The 13,097-nt window shown below is 42.1% G+C and overlaps 1 protein-coding gene across 1 annotated transcript; it reads right to left on the reverse strand.

The window, feature by feature from the left end:
• Positions 1-676: 676 nt before the first annotated feature.
• Positions 677-12,001, reverse strand: cmc1 (C-x(9)-C motif containing 1). Its single transcript, XM_015949161.3, has 4 exons — positions 11,852-12,001; positions 11,456-11,548; positions 1,377-1,467; positions 677-1,186 (listed from the first exon to the last, which is right to left on the reverse strand). Exons 1-4 carry the CDS (start codon positions 11,868-11,870, stop codon positions 1,066-1,068), a joined length of 324 nt encoding a protein of 107 aa, XP_015804647.1. The 5' UTR covers positions 11,871-12,001; the 3' UTR covers positions 677-1,065.
• Positions 12,002-13,097: the final 1,096 nt, after the last annotated feature.

Consider the following 13,097-nt stretch of genomic DNA (forward strand, 5'->3'; position numbering starts at 1 on the left):
GTTACCATCGCAGGTTTTGGGCGATGGCAAACCCCTCTGGAGAAGGTTTGATCAGATTGTGGAGCAATGCTAAATCAACTACACAGCTCTGAAGTTCTACTGCTTTTATCTTGCTCACTTGAATATTTTCAAAGCGTGTAAAACCAAAGTCTCCTGCCAGTCAATCAGGGAAATATGCAGACATGGGAAATCAGTTCAAACGTTTAAAAATGAGCTGGTTATCACAACTTGTCAAGATTCAGCACTGCTCTAAAAGTCCAAAGTCAAATTTCTTGTTTTGTTTGTGAATGCATGTTTGCCAGCAGTGCCAATGTATCCTCCATGTGGAGTTTTTTTGCTTCCAGAATCACAATTTTCAAATATGTATAGATTTCTAGGAGCTAGATTGAAACAGGAAAAATTGGTATTGGCAAGTCAAAGCTGTACAAAAAATGTGAAAACAGTATCAGCCCTAAAAATCAGAGTCAATGCATTTCTAATTTAAATACATCATTTAAATAACATCTTCATTTACATTGTTGCACAGCATCCTGTCCAACAAAACCATATATATCGATCTATAGATCGATATATATATATCGATCAATAGATATATGTAGAGAGAGAGAGAGAGTGTGTACATTCACAATCCTGCTGACATGCATGATTTTCTTTTAAAATTAACACACACTTCACCTTTATTGTACATACATTACATTTCATTTATTGTTATTTTAAAAAATCACAATGGGTTGTTTTAGGGTAGTAGTCACTCTGATGTTTGAAATACTCCTCAAGAGTTTAACACAGAACTTCTGATGATTATTTTTATCTGAGACTCCGGCAAAAACACAAATCAGACTCTCCGTAACCACTTGAGCTCTCACTACTTTTTTAACCACAAAAGTTTGGCCTGAAATTGAAGCCGTAGCATCAAAACCAATGAGCTGCAATCAGCTGTCTTATTATGACTCGATTGCTTTTTCTAAGAAAATGTGAAAAGAAAGTTATTACGCAGCTCTTGCAGTTCATCTTGCACATGCACTGAACATTACATCATGATTTTTTTATTATTAGTGTCAATTATCACATGCTAGTTGGAAGTTTTTGAGTTCTGTTCTTGGTTGGGATGCCCGTCCTCTCGAACTCCAGTTTCTCTTTAATGTACTGTTGCTTACACTCCTCAAAAAAAGTAGGATCTTGGTAGCTGGTGGGAGACAGAAGGCAGAGCATCATCACAGAGGTGTTTGTGTGCTGAACAGGGAGCACATTAGTGTGTCAGAAAATGTTGAAGAAAGTACGATGACCTGAATAAAAGCTATCGGTGGTGTACTGGTGTGTAAAAACACCTCATGGTGCCGAGTGTTGCAAGAGAAAAACAAGTGTCAAATACTCACTGTTGAGTCAGGCATTCCTTCAGGGAGGAATTCTCCTTTCGACACTTAAACACCATGAAGAAACCCGTTTCTTTGCAGCATTGGTTGAAGGCTGGATGGAGAAGGAGGAGATATTAATCAAAACAATGGAATGGGCTCAACATGTGAAATAGACTGAAACATTTCATAAACACGAGCTGCTTAAGTAGCAGATGTCTAGAATGATTGACCCAAAGCACAGGTACAGATTATAAGAAGTGAGTGACCTGTAACTACTATTCAATCCATTCTTAAACACCGTACCAGCTGGTTCCTCTGCAGGGAGGGTGCCCCAGAGATAAATGGAAAACAGCCCAACTCAGCTTAACTCACATCTTTTTGTTCCGGGTGGACAGCCTTTCAGTCGGTAACGTGTCTTTGTTTCCCGCTGACTTTTCAGTACCTGCTCTGACACGGTTCTCAGCGTACCAAGCCAGACCAAAAGCACAACATCAGCGATTGTCAGCCACTGATTGGCTAGGCACAATCACTGATGGAGACTTTCTACTTATGGGCTTCTCCATCACCTCAGCAATGGTGCAAAGCAATTCCCTGCCACAACAATAGAGGGTAATAGAGCTACTCTGCAGTATCCTGCCACCATTACCGTCACATATCCAGTCAAGATGTTTACACTGTTTTTACATTGTTTAAATGTATTTCAGAGACTTTTTTTAACACATACAAATTTGTCCCTCTTTCACCTCCACCTCTTCAAACCTAAAACCACTTTTCTCATCATTTCCATCCATGAATAAAAACACTTGCAGAGTAGATTTGTACTCCTTCAGTCAAGGGTGAATAAACGTTCATATTCTCAGGCTTTTCCCATGAGGCATTAAATCTGTTCCATGACTGCCGCTAAATATATTTTAATTTTTAGAGGGGGCAATGGTGGTGCTGTTAACCAATTTAAGGGAAGTGGCTTCCTGACCAATCACAAGCTTGCTGTCTCCATCACTTTTGAAGGACAGTTAAAAAGTTGGGCATGTCTCCGTCGCCGTCTGTGAACCTGTCGGAGAGCCCCTGGCATTGTGTCTCTGTACCCATAGACAGAGTTAAACTTTAGGTTTTACATAAACACTCTGCATGAACAGGATTTAACCGTTTTGGCAACATTAATTTTCCCTCTATTTATATCTAATAAAGAACTAGTAAAAAATTAATTTCTTCAGAGATTACAAAAATAGACATTTGCCATTTGTCAGGGATACATCCGAGGCACTGTCACTATCAGAGATGCACACCATGTTACATATGCAGAAGCCTCACTGAAAGGTGTGGAAAACTAAGTCATCACCTTGTTAGCAAGCTCTTTCTCAAGGCTTTAGTTAAGAGCACTGTGTCTCACATCTAGCAGCAGCATCAGTATGGTTATCACACACACACACTTTCATCAGGATGCAGATGTAAGGGGAAAATAACAGGGAAACCAATTTAGAGAAGCAGAAATGAGAACTAATCTAAACAAGCGACGCTTCATCCCTGTCCTGCGGTACTAAAATGGAGCCTAAGTCTCCTCCTTTTCCGGTTGGCTCACGAGTCCCCAGAAGAACAGAAAAATCAATGCAAGTCAACGAAGCTAAAAGAGCTATTTTCTAATTCGCTTTGCCTTACGCCCTGGATCGCACATATGTTGTACTGCAATTTAAATGATAAGTAATAATGTGTTTCAACTATGCCTGTCACATACTTTGAGATTAATCAGCTTGTAAAAGAACTTTGTCTACAAATCTACATGCCGATGTCTACAAATGAGACGTCTGCACAAGGCATATATGACATCACCATCGATATATAAATATTGGACAACGGGTTTCCATAGTCTCCAATAACACGTTTTTGAGGCCAAATGGGAGGTGGCCACCACCGCCATTTTGACCGTGTCACAGGTTCCGTCAAGCCCAGACAATTCCACAAAAGGGAAGAGAGGTGGAGCTGAGGGTGGGGCTGTAAGGCTGGGATCAACTGACGACACCCGGTCGAACTAGCTACAAGCTAACCTGAAGCTAACCCAAAGCTAATGCGGAGGTGGGAGCTAAGCTAACGGAGGTAGCAACCTAGCTACAACCGGAGTTAACTGTGCACAACACCAGAGCTTCTGAGTCAGAGATACGCCGGGCTGACCGCTGGGTAAAACCGGGTGGAACACAGAGGTCTCCGAGACCTCCACAAGCCGGCAGCCGCACAGCAGACAAGCGCCGCTGAGATCTGAGATGCGCAGAGCTGCCGCTGGGGAGAACCGGGTGGAAAGGTTTCCATCCCAGAGCTCCACAAGCCAGCAGCCCGCGCAGCAGAAAGAAGCCGCGATCAGACAGAGATGCGCCGAGATGCGGGGACGGGAGAACGGGTGGAAAACATCAGTCTCCCGAGAGCTCCACAAGCCGATAGTCAGAACCCAGCTCCACCAACATGTTATATTTCAACCCATTTTCTAAAGTGCAGCATTATGTTAAATGCACTGGGTTTTACCCTATTACATTTAAATTTCATGGTTAAACAGTACATGTTAAAATCTAAGCTCAGCAGTGACCTAAAATACATAAATATAATTTTACTGACCGAAAAAAATGAAGTGGAAACTCCTTGGACGCTCTATTAGTGCAATTAATGCCACAGTAAGTCATTTTGTCCAACAATTGCACAAAAATATCCAAAACAGAATACACAAACACATAGACTCAAAATCCCGGAGCAGTTTCCAAGCCAGACCGAGGCTCAGACTGAGGCCTTAACACGGATCTAGCTCTGCGGTCACGTGGGTCGGATGCTCATTAATTATACAGAATTTTAGGCTTTTAATACACTTAAAACAGAAGAGTGAGAAAAAAATTCACCCCCCTCAGAGTTGTCATGAGTGTAAACTAGATCATTTAAACCAAAAACATGTTTTGGTACCAGGCTGTAAACATGTTTATTTCTGCTGTGAAATTGATATTTTTAACATGGGAGTCAATGAGGATTTGCTCGCCTCTGACACCAGCCCCCAGCAGATAAGGGTGGAACTGCAATTTTTGGTACTTCCGGGTTGGCCTCAATTTTTGAGCTGCATTGTGGGGGCTTGGACATCACCACAGAATCTCCTCTCCCCTAGCGTAGCTGCTACTTACCACATGGCCAGAGTCATGGTGGTTCTTTCATGCTGAAGGAAGGATTTGAAGTTTGTTGAACTTACAGCCATTTTCCCGCTGTGTTTCTCCATGTCTGGTTCAATGACGTCACTTTGGTGATGCGCATTTGACTTATTTGCACACAACACCTAAAATTGTGTGTGTCCCCGATCAAAAATAAGCACTTTCTTGGTATCAAAATGTGTCTTTAAAATTCACGATCATAAGTGAACTCCATGGCACTTAATTAACGGAATTAGAAAATAGAGTTTTTAGCCCCGTTGACTTGCATTCAATTTTTCCTTCTTCCGGGGACCCATGGTCCGGAAGTAGATGGGCGTGGCTTAGGCTGAGTTTCCTCTCTGACCACACAGCCGCAGCTCCATCATCACACTTCTGTAAGGTTAGTTAAATATAGGAGGAAGTTCCTCTAAAGAAAAGTGTGATGACACCTTTGCTTTAGGTTGTTAACTTTGACATTCATAGAAGTTTAAGAAAAAAGTATGACAGTTATTGAAAAGTGGAAGTAAAGCATGTAATTTAAAGCCCTTAGGAAACAAACACGGTGTGTGTACGTGCATGTGTGTGTGTAAACGTTAAATGCCAGAATATAATTTGCCCTTTTGACATTTTCCCATCATTTCAGAGTGAAAACCACAAAATGGTAAAAGAAAAAATGGTAAAAGAATTAACAGCAAAATGGGAAAGAAATCATGCCAAGTAAAAGCAGAAGTAGAAAGATGGAGTCTCTAGGTCAGAAGAAGCTCTGTGAACACAGAGAAGTGATATGTACAGAGGCCTAAAGGCGACACATAACACAGGAAAACATGTTTGTAGATTGTGTTTTTCACCTTTTTCTTTGAATTTCTCAAACAGAGGTCTCAGAGCACACACAAACACACAGCATGAGAGGGCGGAGGAAGGAGGTGTGAAAACCGAGTGGGACAAAAGCTTGTGATGAGATGGGGGTTTCCACTACGCACACAGCCACAGTCTGTCCCATCACCTCAGCCTGCATGTGCACGGACTCCCCATGTGAGCAGACACCTACAGGCTGTCATCAAATCTGTACAAACCACATTACTTAAGTTACTTGCTGATGCGTTGCTGCAGATGAGAAAGCACCAAGAAAGAGCAAATCTGTGGCCCCTACTTCCATGTTGTGTTAGGTATGGTCTGATCTTTCGTATGTTATACAGTGCAAAGCGGCATGAACAAGCAACAGAGGCAACATGATCTTTAAAGGTCAGGTGTTCATCAATCACAACACCCAGATTTCGAACTGCCTTTGAAGGAGCCAGAGATAGGAAGTCATTTTGGATTGAGATATTGTGCTGTACGGATGGTTTTGCTGGGATGACAAGTAATTCAGTTTTAGAGAGGTTGAGTTGGAGATGGTGGGATTTCATCCATTTTGATATGTCAGAGAAAGTTTGATATTCGTGCAGAGACAGTGGGGTCGTCCTGTGGAAATGACAGATAGAGCTGGGTGTCGTCTGCATAGCAGTGGTAGGAGAAGCCATGTGATTGAATGATCTCACCCAGTGAGGTGGTGTATATGGCAAAGAGAAGAGGTCCTAGTACAGAGCCCTGGGGGACTCCTGTGGCGGACTCCTGTGGCAAGATGGTGCACGGTAGAGGATTGTCCAAGCCAAGATACACTGAATGATCGTCCTGTGAGGTACGATTCAAACCAGGCGTGTGCTTTCTCTGTGATGCCCATGCTAGAGAGTGTGGACAAAAGGAAGCCATGGTTGACCGTGTCAAATGCAGCTGATAAGTCGAGCAGGAAAAGCACTGAGGATTAGCCTGTCGCTCTAGCTTCTTTTAAGGATTCCGTAACTGCTAACAGAGCAGTTTCAGTGGAGTGGCCCTTTTTGAACCCAGACTGGTAAGGGTCAAGCAGACAGTTTTGTGAGAGGTATTCTGTGATCTGCTTGAAAGCTACCCTTTCAATGATTTTGGACAGAAAAGAGGAGAGAGATAGGTCTGTAGTTCTCCACATGATTTGGAGGAAGAGATGTTTTTTTAGCAGCGGTTTAACCTCAGCATGCTTGAGAGAGGTGGGAAATGTACCGGATGTCAGTGAAGTGTCGATCACATGTGTGACTGCTGCGGCTACTGTAGGAGCAATAGCTTGGAGCAGCTGAGTCGGAATGGGGTTGAATGGGCATGTAGTAGGGCGGCTGCACGTGAGAAGCTTGGACACACAGTTCTCAGTGAGAGGGGAAAAAGAGGAAAATGAAGCAGTAGGGCTTGAGATGGTTGGGCTAGAAGGAGTTTGTGGTAGCGAATGTTCAGGAGTGGCCAGTTGAGTAAACTGTTTGCTTATAGCTGCGACTTTGTAAGGGAAGAACGAGGCAAAGGTGTCAGCTGATAGATTGTTGGTTGGAGGTGGAGAAGGAGGGTTGAGCAGAGTTTTGAATGTTGAAAATAGTTTCTGAGAGTCAGTAGAGCTGAGAATTTTGTCAGTGTAGAAAGCTTTCTTTGCATCAGTGATGCTGGCAGAGAATGAGGACAGTAATTCGTGAAATTTCAGTTGATCACCAGGATCTTTTGTTTCGCGCCATTTCCGTTCCGCAGCTCTAAGATTGATGCGTAGAGACTGGAGGGTATCATTTAGCCAAAGGTGCGACTGAGAGGATCTAGCAGGTCTAGTGGCTAAAGGGCACAAGTTGTTAAGACAAGAGCAGAGTGGGGAGCAGAGTGACTCGGTGGCATCATTCACTTCATAAGCAGAGAATGTGCTGGGAGATGGAAGAGTGGAGGCAACAAGAGAGGAGAAGTGGATAGGTGCCAGATTGCGGAGGTTGCGGCGGAATGAGTCCATTGGGGAGGAAGCAGTGGACTTTCAATGTAGAGTCATGCTGAAATGGATAAAGTAATGATTGGAAAGATGCAGCGGTGTGACAGAGATTGTGTCTATGACACAGTTTCTGGTGAAAATGAGGTCAAGTGCTTTTCCAGCTTTGTGAGTTGGAGGACTTTGTACTAGTTTTAGATCAAATGATGATATTAGTGACAGGAAGCCTGATGAGCTAGGATTGTCCAGGTGAATATTCATGTCTCCAAGGACCATTGTGGGACAGTCGTGCTCAGGAATGGAGGACAGCAGGGTGTCGAGTTAATCAAGAAAGTCTACGAGTTGACCTGGTTGGCGATATATGACAACCAAAAAGAATTTTTTCAGTACAGTTACCTGGATGGCATGGTATTCAAAGGAGTTGTATTTAGTGATGGGTAGCAACTGACTGTATATCCATTTGTTGGAAATTAACATGCCCGTTCCACCACCTCGGCCAGATGCACGAGAAGTGTGGGAGAAAGTGTGGTTAACTGAGAGAGCAGATGGGGTAGCATTGTCACATGGTTTGATCCAAGTCTCAGTGAGAGCCAGTGCATCAAGTGACAGGTGGTTTGCATATGCGGTAATGAAGTCTGCTTTGTTTACAGCTGATTGGCAGTTCCACAGTCCCATAGACAGGTGGATGTCTTCGGGGGGAGTTGGTTTTAGCGAGCGGAGGTTCTGAAGTTTGCAAAAGCGGTTTGCTGTGTGTGACCTCCTCTGAAGCCAGTGATCACAGGTTTAGGATAATGGCACATTTTGCAAGGTGTCAATGGAGCAGCGTCTTGGTCGAGTTTGTTTGCTCTGTGTACCTGCTCTGTGGACACACGCAGGTAGACACGTATGTCTTTACCCCGGAGTGTCTTACACCGGAGGGGCTGAGACACAAGGGCTGACGCTTCCGCTGACGCCACCAAACTTATGCTGTGCTACTAGTTGGAAACAGGTGTTCATGCAGCAGCTGATTGAAATGATTGAGACCTAGATCACCTGATGAGTGTATTCAGGGAGGGGAGAAACAGCTCATTCACAGCCCCTGATTTCACTTATTGTTTTCAGTTGGCCCAAACCGGAGCTACTAAACAGGATTATTCACAATGAGTTTCCTTCTCTTTCCCAATGGAAGATAGTGCAAAGCAAAAGTTTAAGAAGATAAAAACAAGCACTAACAGACACTCAAGGCCCTTCGGTGCAGATTCAAGTCTGTTTGAAAGTGCTTGCAGTTGCTTTTTAAGCTTTGCTTCAGGTGAGAGGACAGCCCACCTAGATCACCTGATGAGTGTATTCAGGGAGTGGAGAAACAGCTCGTTCACAGCCCCTGATTGCAATTGGTGTTTTCCGTTGGCCCAAACCGGAGCAACTAGACAATGTGTTATACTAGCTTTTCTCAGAACGAACCATTTCTCCGTGGCCATTGCAACTAGGGCTGCCACGAATAGTCGACTCATCACAACAACGTCGACAAATAAAACAGTCGACTATTAATTCAATAGTCATTTATTTTATAAACTTTTTTTTAATCTCGCCTGCTGCGGCGCGTTTGGCGGTTGCTTTCTGCCTCTCTGCTCAGCCGCCGCTTTACCTCCATGGCGCATGCGTAGTAGTGGTCCTCCAGATCAGCCTTCGTCACCGGAAAAAGAAAACATGGCGAGTCGGCAAAGTAGCTCAAAAGTTTGGGAGCATTATACAAAGACAAAAGAAAGGCACGCAAAGTGTATATTCTGCAAAGTGAAACTCCTTTCACTGGAGCACATCGGCGATACATGAGCAATCTTAAAAGGAAGCACGTCACGGCGAAGAACAAAGACTCGCCTCGGTAAGTTTGCCTCTTGTTAGCTGCTAACATAAGAGTAGCAACACCAGTAGCGGTGGCGAATCCCTTTAGATACCTTTAGAACACGTTTGTATGTCACGTATTTTTGCTCTAATTACAAACACTAATGATTCATTTTATCCCGCTACGTTACAGTGTTAATAAAAGTGCTCCTCTTCAACGGACGAGTTTGTTACGTGCACACCTCAGCAAGCCAACGTCCTGACTGATGCCGTTGTGAGCATGATGGTCACGAGACTCCTGTCCATGGTTGCTGATCAATGTTTCAGATGATCAAGCAGCTCAACCTAGGATACCACGACTACTACCTGACTGATCCCATTTCACCACCATGATGGAAAAGAAATATGAAACAACCTTTAAGGTGTGTGTGTGTGTGTGTGTGTGTGTGTGTGTGTGTGTGTGTGTGTGTGTGTGTGTGTGTGTGTGTGTGTGTGTGTGTGTGTGTGTGTGTGTGTGTGTGTGTGCACGACGCGTGATGCATCTTTGCCTCTGTTTCGCTCTGGACACAAATAAAATAAACATTAGAATAATGCATTTTATGATAAAAGGAAAAAGGTTGCTGACTGAACAATCAAGAAACTAATATTTTTTAAAGCATAAAACATTTTCTTTGTGTTAAATGTTAACCTACGTTATTTGATATAACAGAATTATTAATTTGGTAAATAAACTAACTTTAATATCTTATCTTTACGGTAAAGCAGACTATCAGAGCTGTCGACGGTCCCTGACTGCTGACATGTGGACCAGCCATGCTACAGAGGCGTACCTTGGTGTTTCCTGTCTTTTCCTGAGTTAAGATTGGAAGATGAAGCGCTTCAACCTTGCCACCATGCCTCTTGTGAACACAAGTCTTTTTGTGTACAATTAATTTTTGGTTTAGGTGCCTACCTCCATCTGACTGTGGCATTTGTTTAAACACGTTACAAAGTTAATTAAGCTGATCACACTTCACACTAGAAGCTAATGATGGGATATATTAGAGCTTCCTGGTGCAATGAACTGAACTTTTATGAATGACACGATTAGTCTACTAATTGTCAACAAAACTTGCGACTAGTCGACTACTAAAATAGTCCTTTGTGGCAGCCCTAATTGCAACATTACTAATTTTCATAGGAAAGCAGGCCGGTGATGGCACAGACTTCCTGGTAAGCTACAATAGACACTTCAAGTGGTTTTAAAGTCTATAACACCTTTAAAGCAAAGAAATAAAGAGCATGCATGTACACAGGATTAAAGGGATATTCAATAAATGAGCATAAACCCATTTTACAAGAAAGATAATGACCTGATTAATAAAAAACTAATACACAGATCAGCTAATACAAAATCAACCCTGTGCATCACATTTAGACTTTAAATGTTGTCATTTTAGTCACCAGATTTACCCAATAAGACATTCATTATTCAGGGAAATCCTCTGAATTTATTCTATTTAAAGACTGCTGGATTTTAGCCCCAAAAAGTATTTTATTTTTCTGGAACAATTGTTGGGTCAATAATTGCTTCCATCTAAACAAAGAAAACTATAAATACACTTAAAAACTTCAACATGATCTACTCTGAGCGATTCAAAAACAGTAGGAACAATAGTAAATCTAAAAAAGTATGTGTGGATTGTGTAGATTTTAGACTTTTAGAACATCAGAACTATAAATTCATTTGATAACATACAATGTGTTGTGTATGATGCAGTATTGTGTATGTAGTTACAGAAAACTGTTATTTTATTGATGTTAGTTCTAACAGTTAGTCTCTTGGCATATCTGTCTCACGCATTAGCAAGAACTTGGGATGTTCGATGGCACATTTATTAGGGCTGTGTCCAAACAACATGTCAGCAAACCCAGTTTAAGACTTCACAAAAATAATGGAGAAGCACAAATTATATTTTTGTCCATGAAAACCTACAAAGAACCATGTGCACCATATGTAGTCTGCAAGTGAGTTTTAAAACACACTTGTGAACAAAATTACTGTGGTCCAACATTTTGGAAAAATAACTGATGCAGATTAAGCCAATGGACACATGAATATGAACAGGACACTAACCTAATGGCAGCTAGCATGTGCTGCAGGAGTTCTCAAGTACTGCCTTGCCTTGTAAAATAGTTTGTTCATTTTGCAGCATTCCCTTTGCCCTGAGAGTAAAAAGGTGAGAAAATACATTTTTTGGGCCTACAAATTCCAACTTTCTACAGACTGTTGCGGTTCGACATGATGATGTTATCAGTTCATTTTTCATAGCCTACTCCTAAACACAGACCTTCAACCTTGTCCGCACAGCGCTCCTTAGCTTTCTCCCTCATCATCTTGGGAATCAGCACGTCCTTCTCCACATGCCTTAGATGGATTTCCTCTAAGGAGAAAAGACCCAAAGTTACCGTTTCTCTTTATTATCAGCTGCACTGATGTATCCATACGGTTATTATCAGTGACTATTAAATATGTAGATTCATAAGCAGCAGCGAACGACTAAACAACTTAATGCACATAAGTGGACAGAGTTGTCATGTACTACAGCATGGATGGACTACTTCACCACTTAGAGCCAGTTTCACCTATTTCTGCTTACAATTACGCACGAGCTAACGTAACTACCTAGCAACCATTACGATTATAAAACACCCGCAGCATCAAAGGTGAGTCTAACGCCCATTACCTGTGTTCGTAGCCTCCATTATTCGGTGGAGTTTCTCAAAACATTACAAAACCGAACCAATGTGACCTAGTGCACATACGCTCAAATCACTTCCGCTGACGTAAGAGGCAGCTTTAAAAACTACAAGTCCCATCAAGACACACCGACCCAACCAAAGTGATTCTGCTAGCATTGACCTCATAATAGCCATGGCTGTAGTTTACATGTCGTTTTTATTTATTCAGTTAAATTTTATTTATTCAGTTTATTTATTCAGTTATTCAGTTTATTATTCAGTTAATTATTGTTTCATATATATATATATATATATATATTTTTTTTTTTTTTTTTTTCAGTTGCGGGCGGTGCGTTCCACCCCTGGGCCTTCAGTGATTTCCTATTCAGTCCAATCTAATTTAATACACCTAAAATACCATCAATAGGACATCACAGCTGGAGAAACCTCACACACACACACACACACACACACACACACACACACACACACACACACACACACACACACACACACACACACACACACACACACACACACACACACACCAGTGGCTGGTCAAGACACATAATTTCCAGAGTCTTTAAAATCAAACTCGCATTCCCAGTTGAGAGTAGGAAGCTGACCACGGATACCGTCAAATCTCAGAAATGAAAGACGGGTTTAAGAGATGAGACAATAAAATAAATAAGTAAAGCAAACACATTATTTGCATTTGTTTTGGAGAAAATGGCACCGCGAAACAATTGAACATGTTGGCGCAGCTGCACACACCACGTCATTCACAATATAAATTGCATAGAAACAGAACACAGAATAATTTCATTTTGCCATTTTATTTCGTTACCATTTATTGATTATTAACAAAATAAAATGACAAAACAGTAAAAAATACTAATAAAATGTTTCTACTCACCAACATAAATGTCCAGCATGGTTCTCCTCCTCTCCTGCTCATTAGAAAATAAAATCCATCCTTTCTTTCCTCAGGGAAACCTCAATGGCTCTGTACAGTTTATCTGTGCGCTTCAGGTCCATGAGTGGATCCTTTTCTATGGACATGGAGGCTAATGCTGAAAGACATGTCTGCCCGGTCGTGTTTCTGGCGTACGCGTTTTAACGCGCTTTAATGCTACCAAATCCATCTGATGCGAGCAACGGGCATTCCCAGCAGAATAACCTGCAGCGGTTCTCTGAAGCTGTTTGCCATGGGTACCGTTCATAGTTGCTTGCCTGAAAATGACGAACAAA

Source organism: Nothobranchius furzeri, chromosome 5 (genome assembly GCF_043380555.1).
Source record: "Nothobranchius furzeri strain GRZ-AD chromosome 5, NfurGRZ-RIMD1, whole genome shotgun sequence".
Classification (NCBI taxonomy): Eukaryota; Metazoa; Chordata; class Actinopteri; order Cyprinodontiformes; family Nothobranchiidae; genus Nothobranchius; species Nothobranchius furzeri.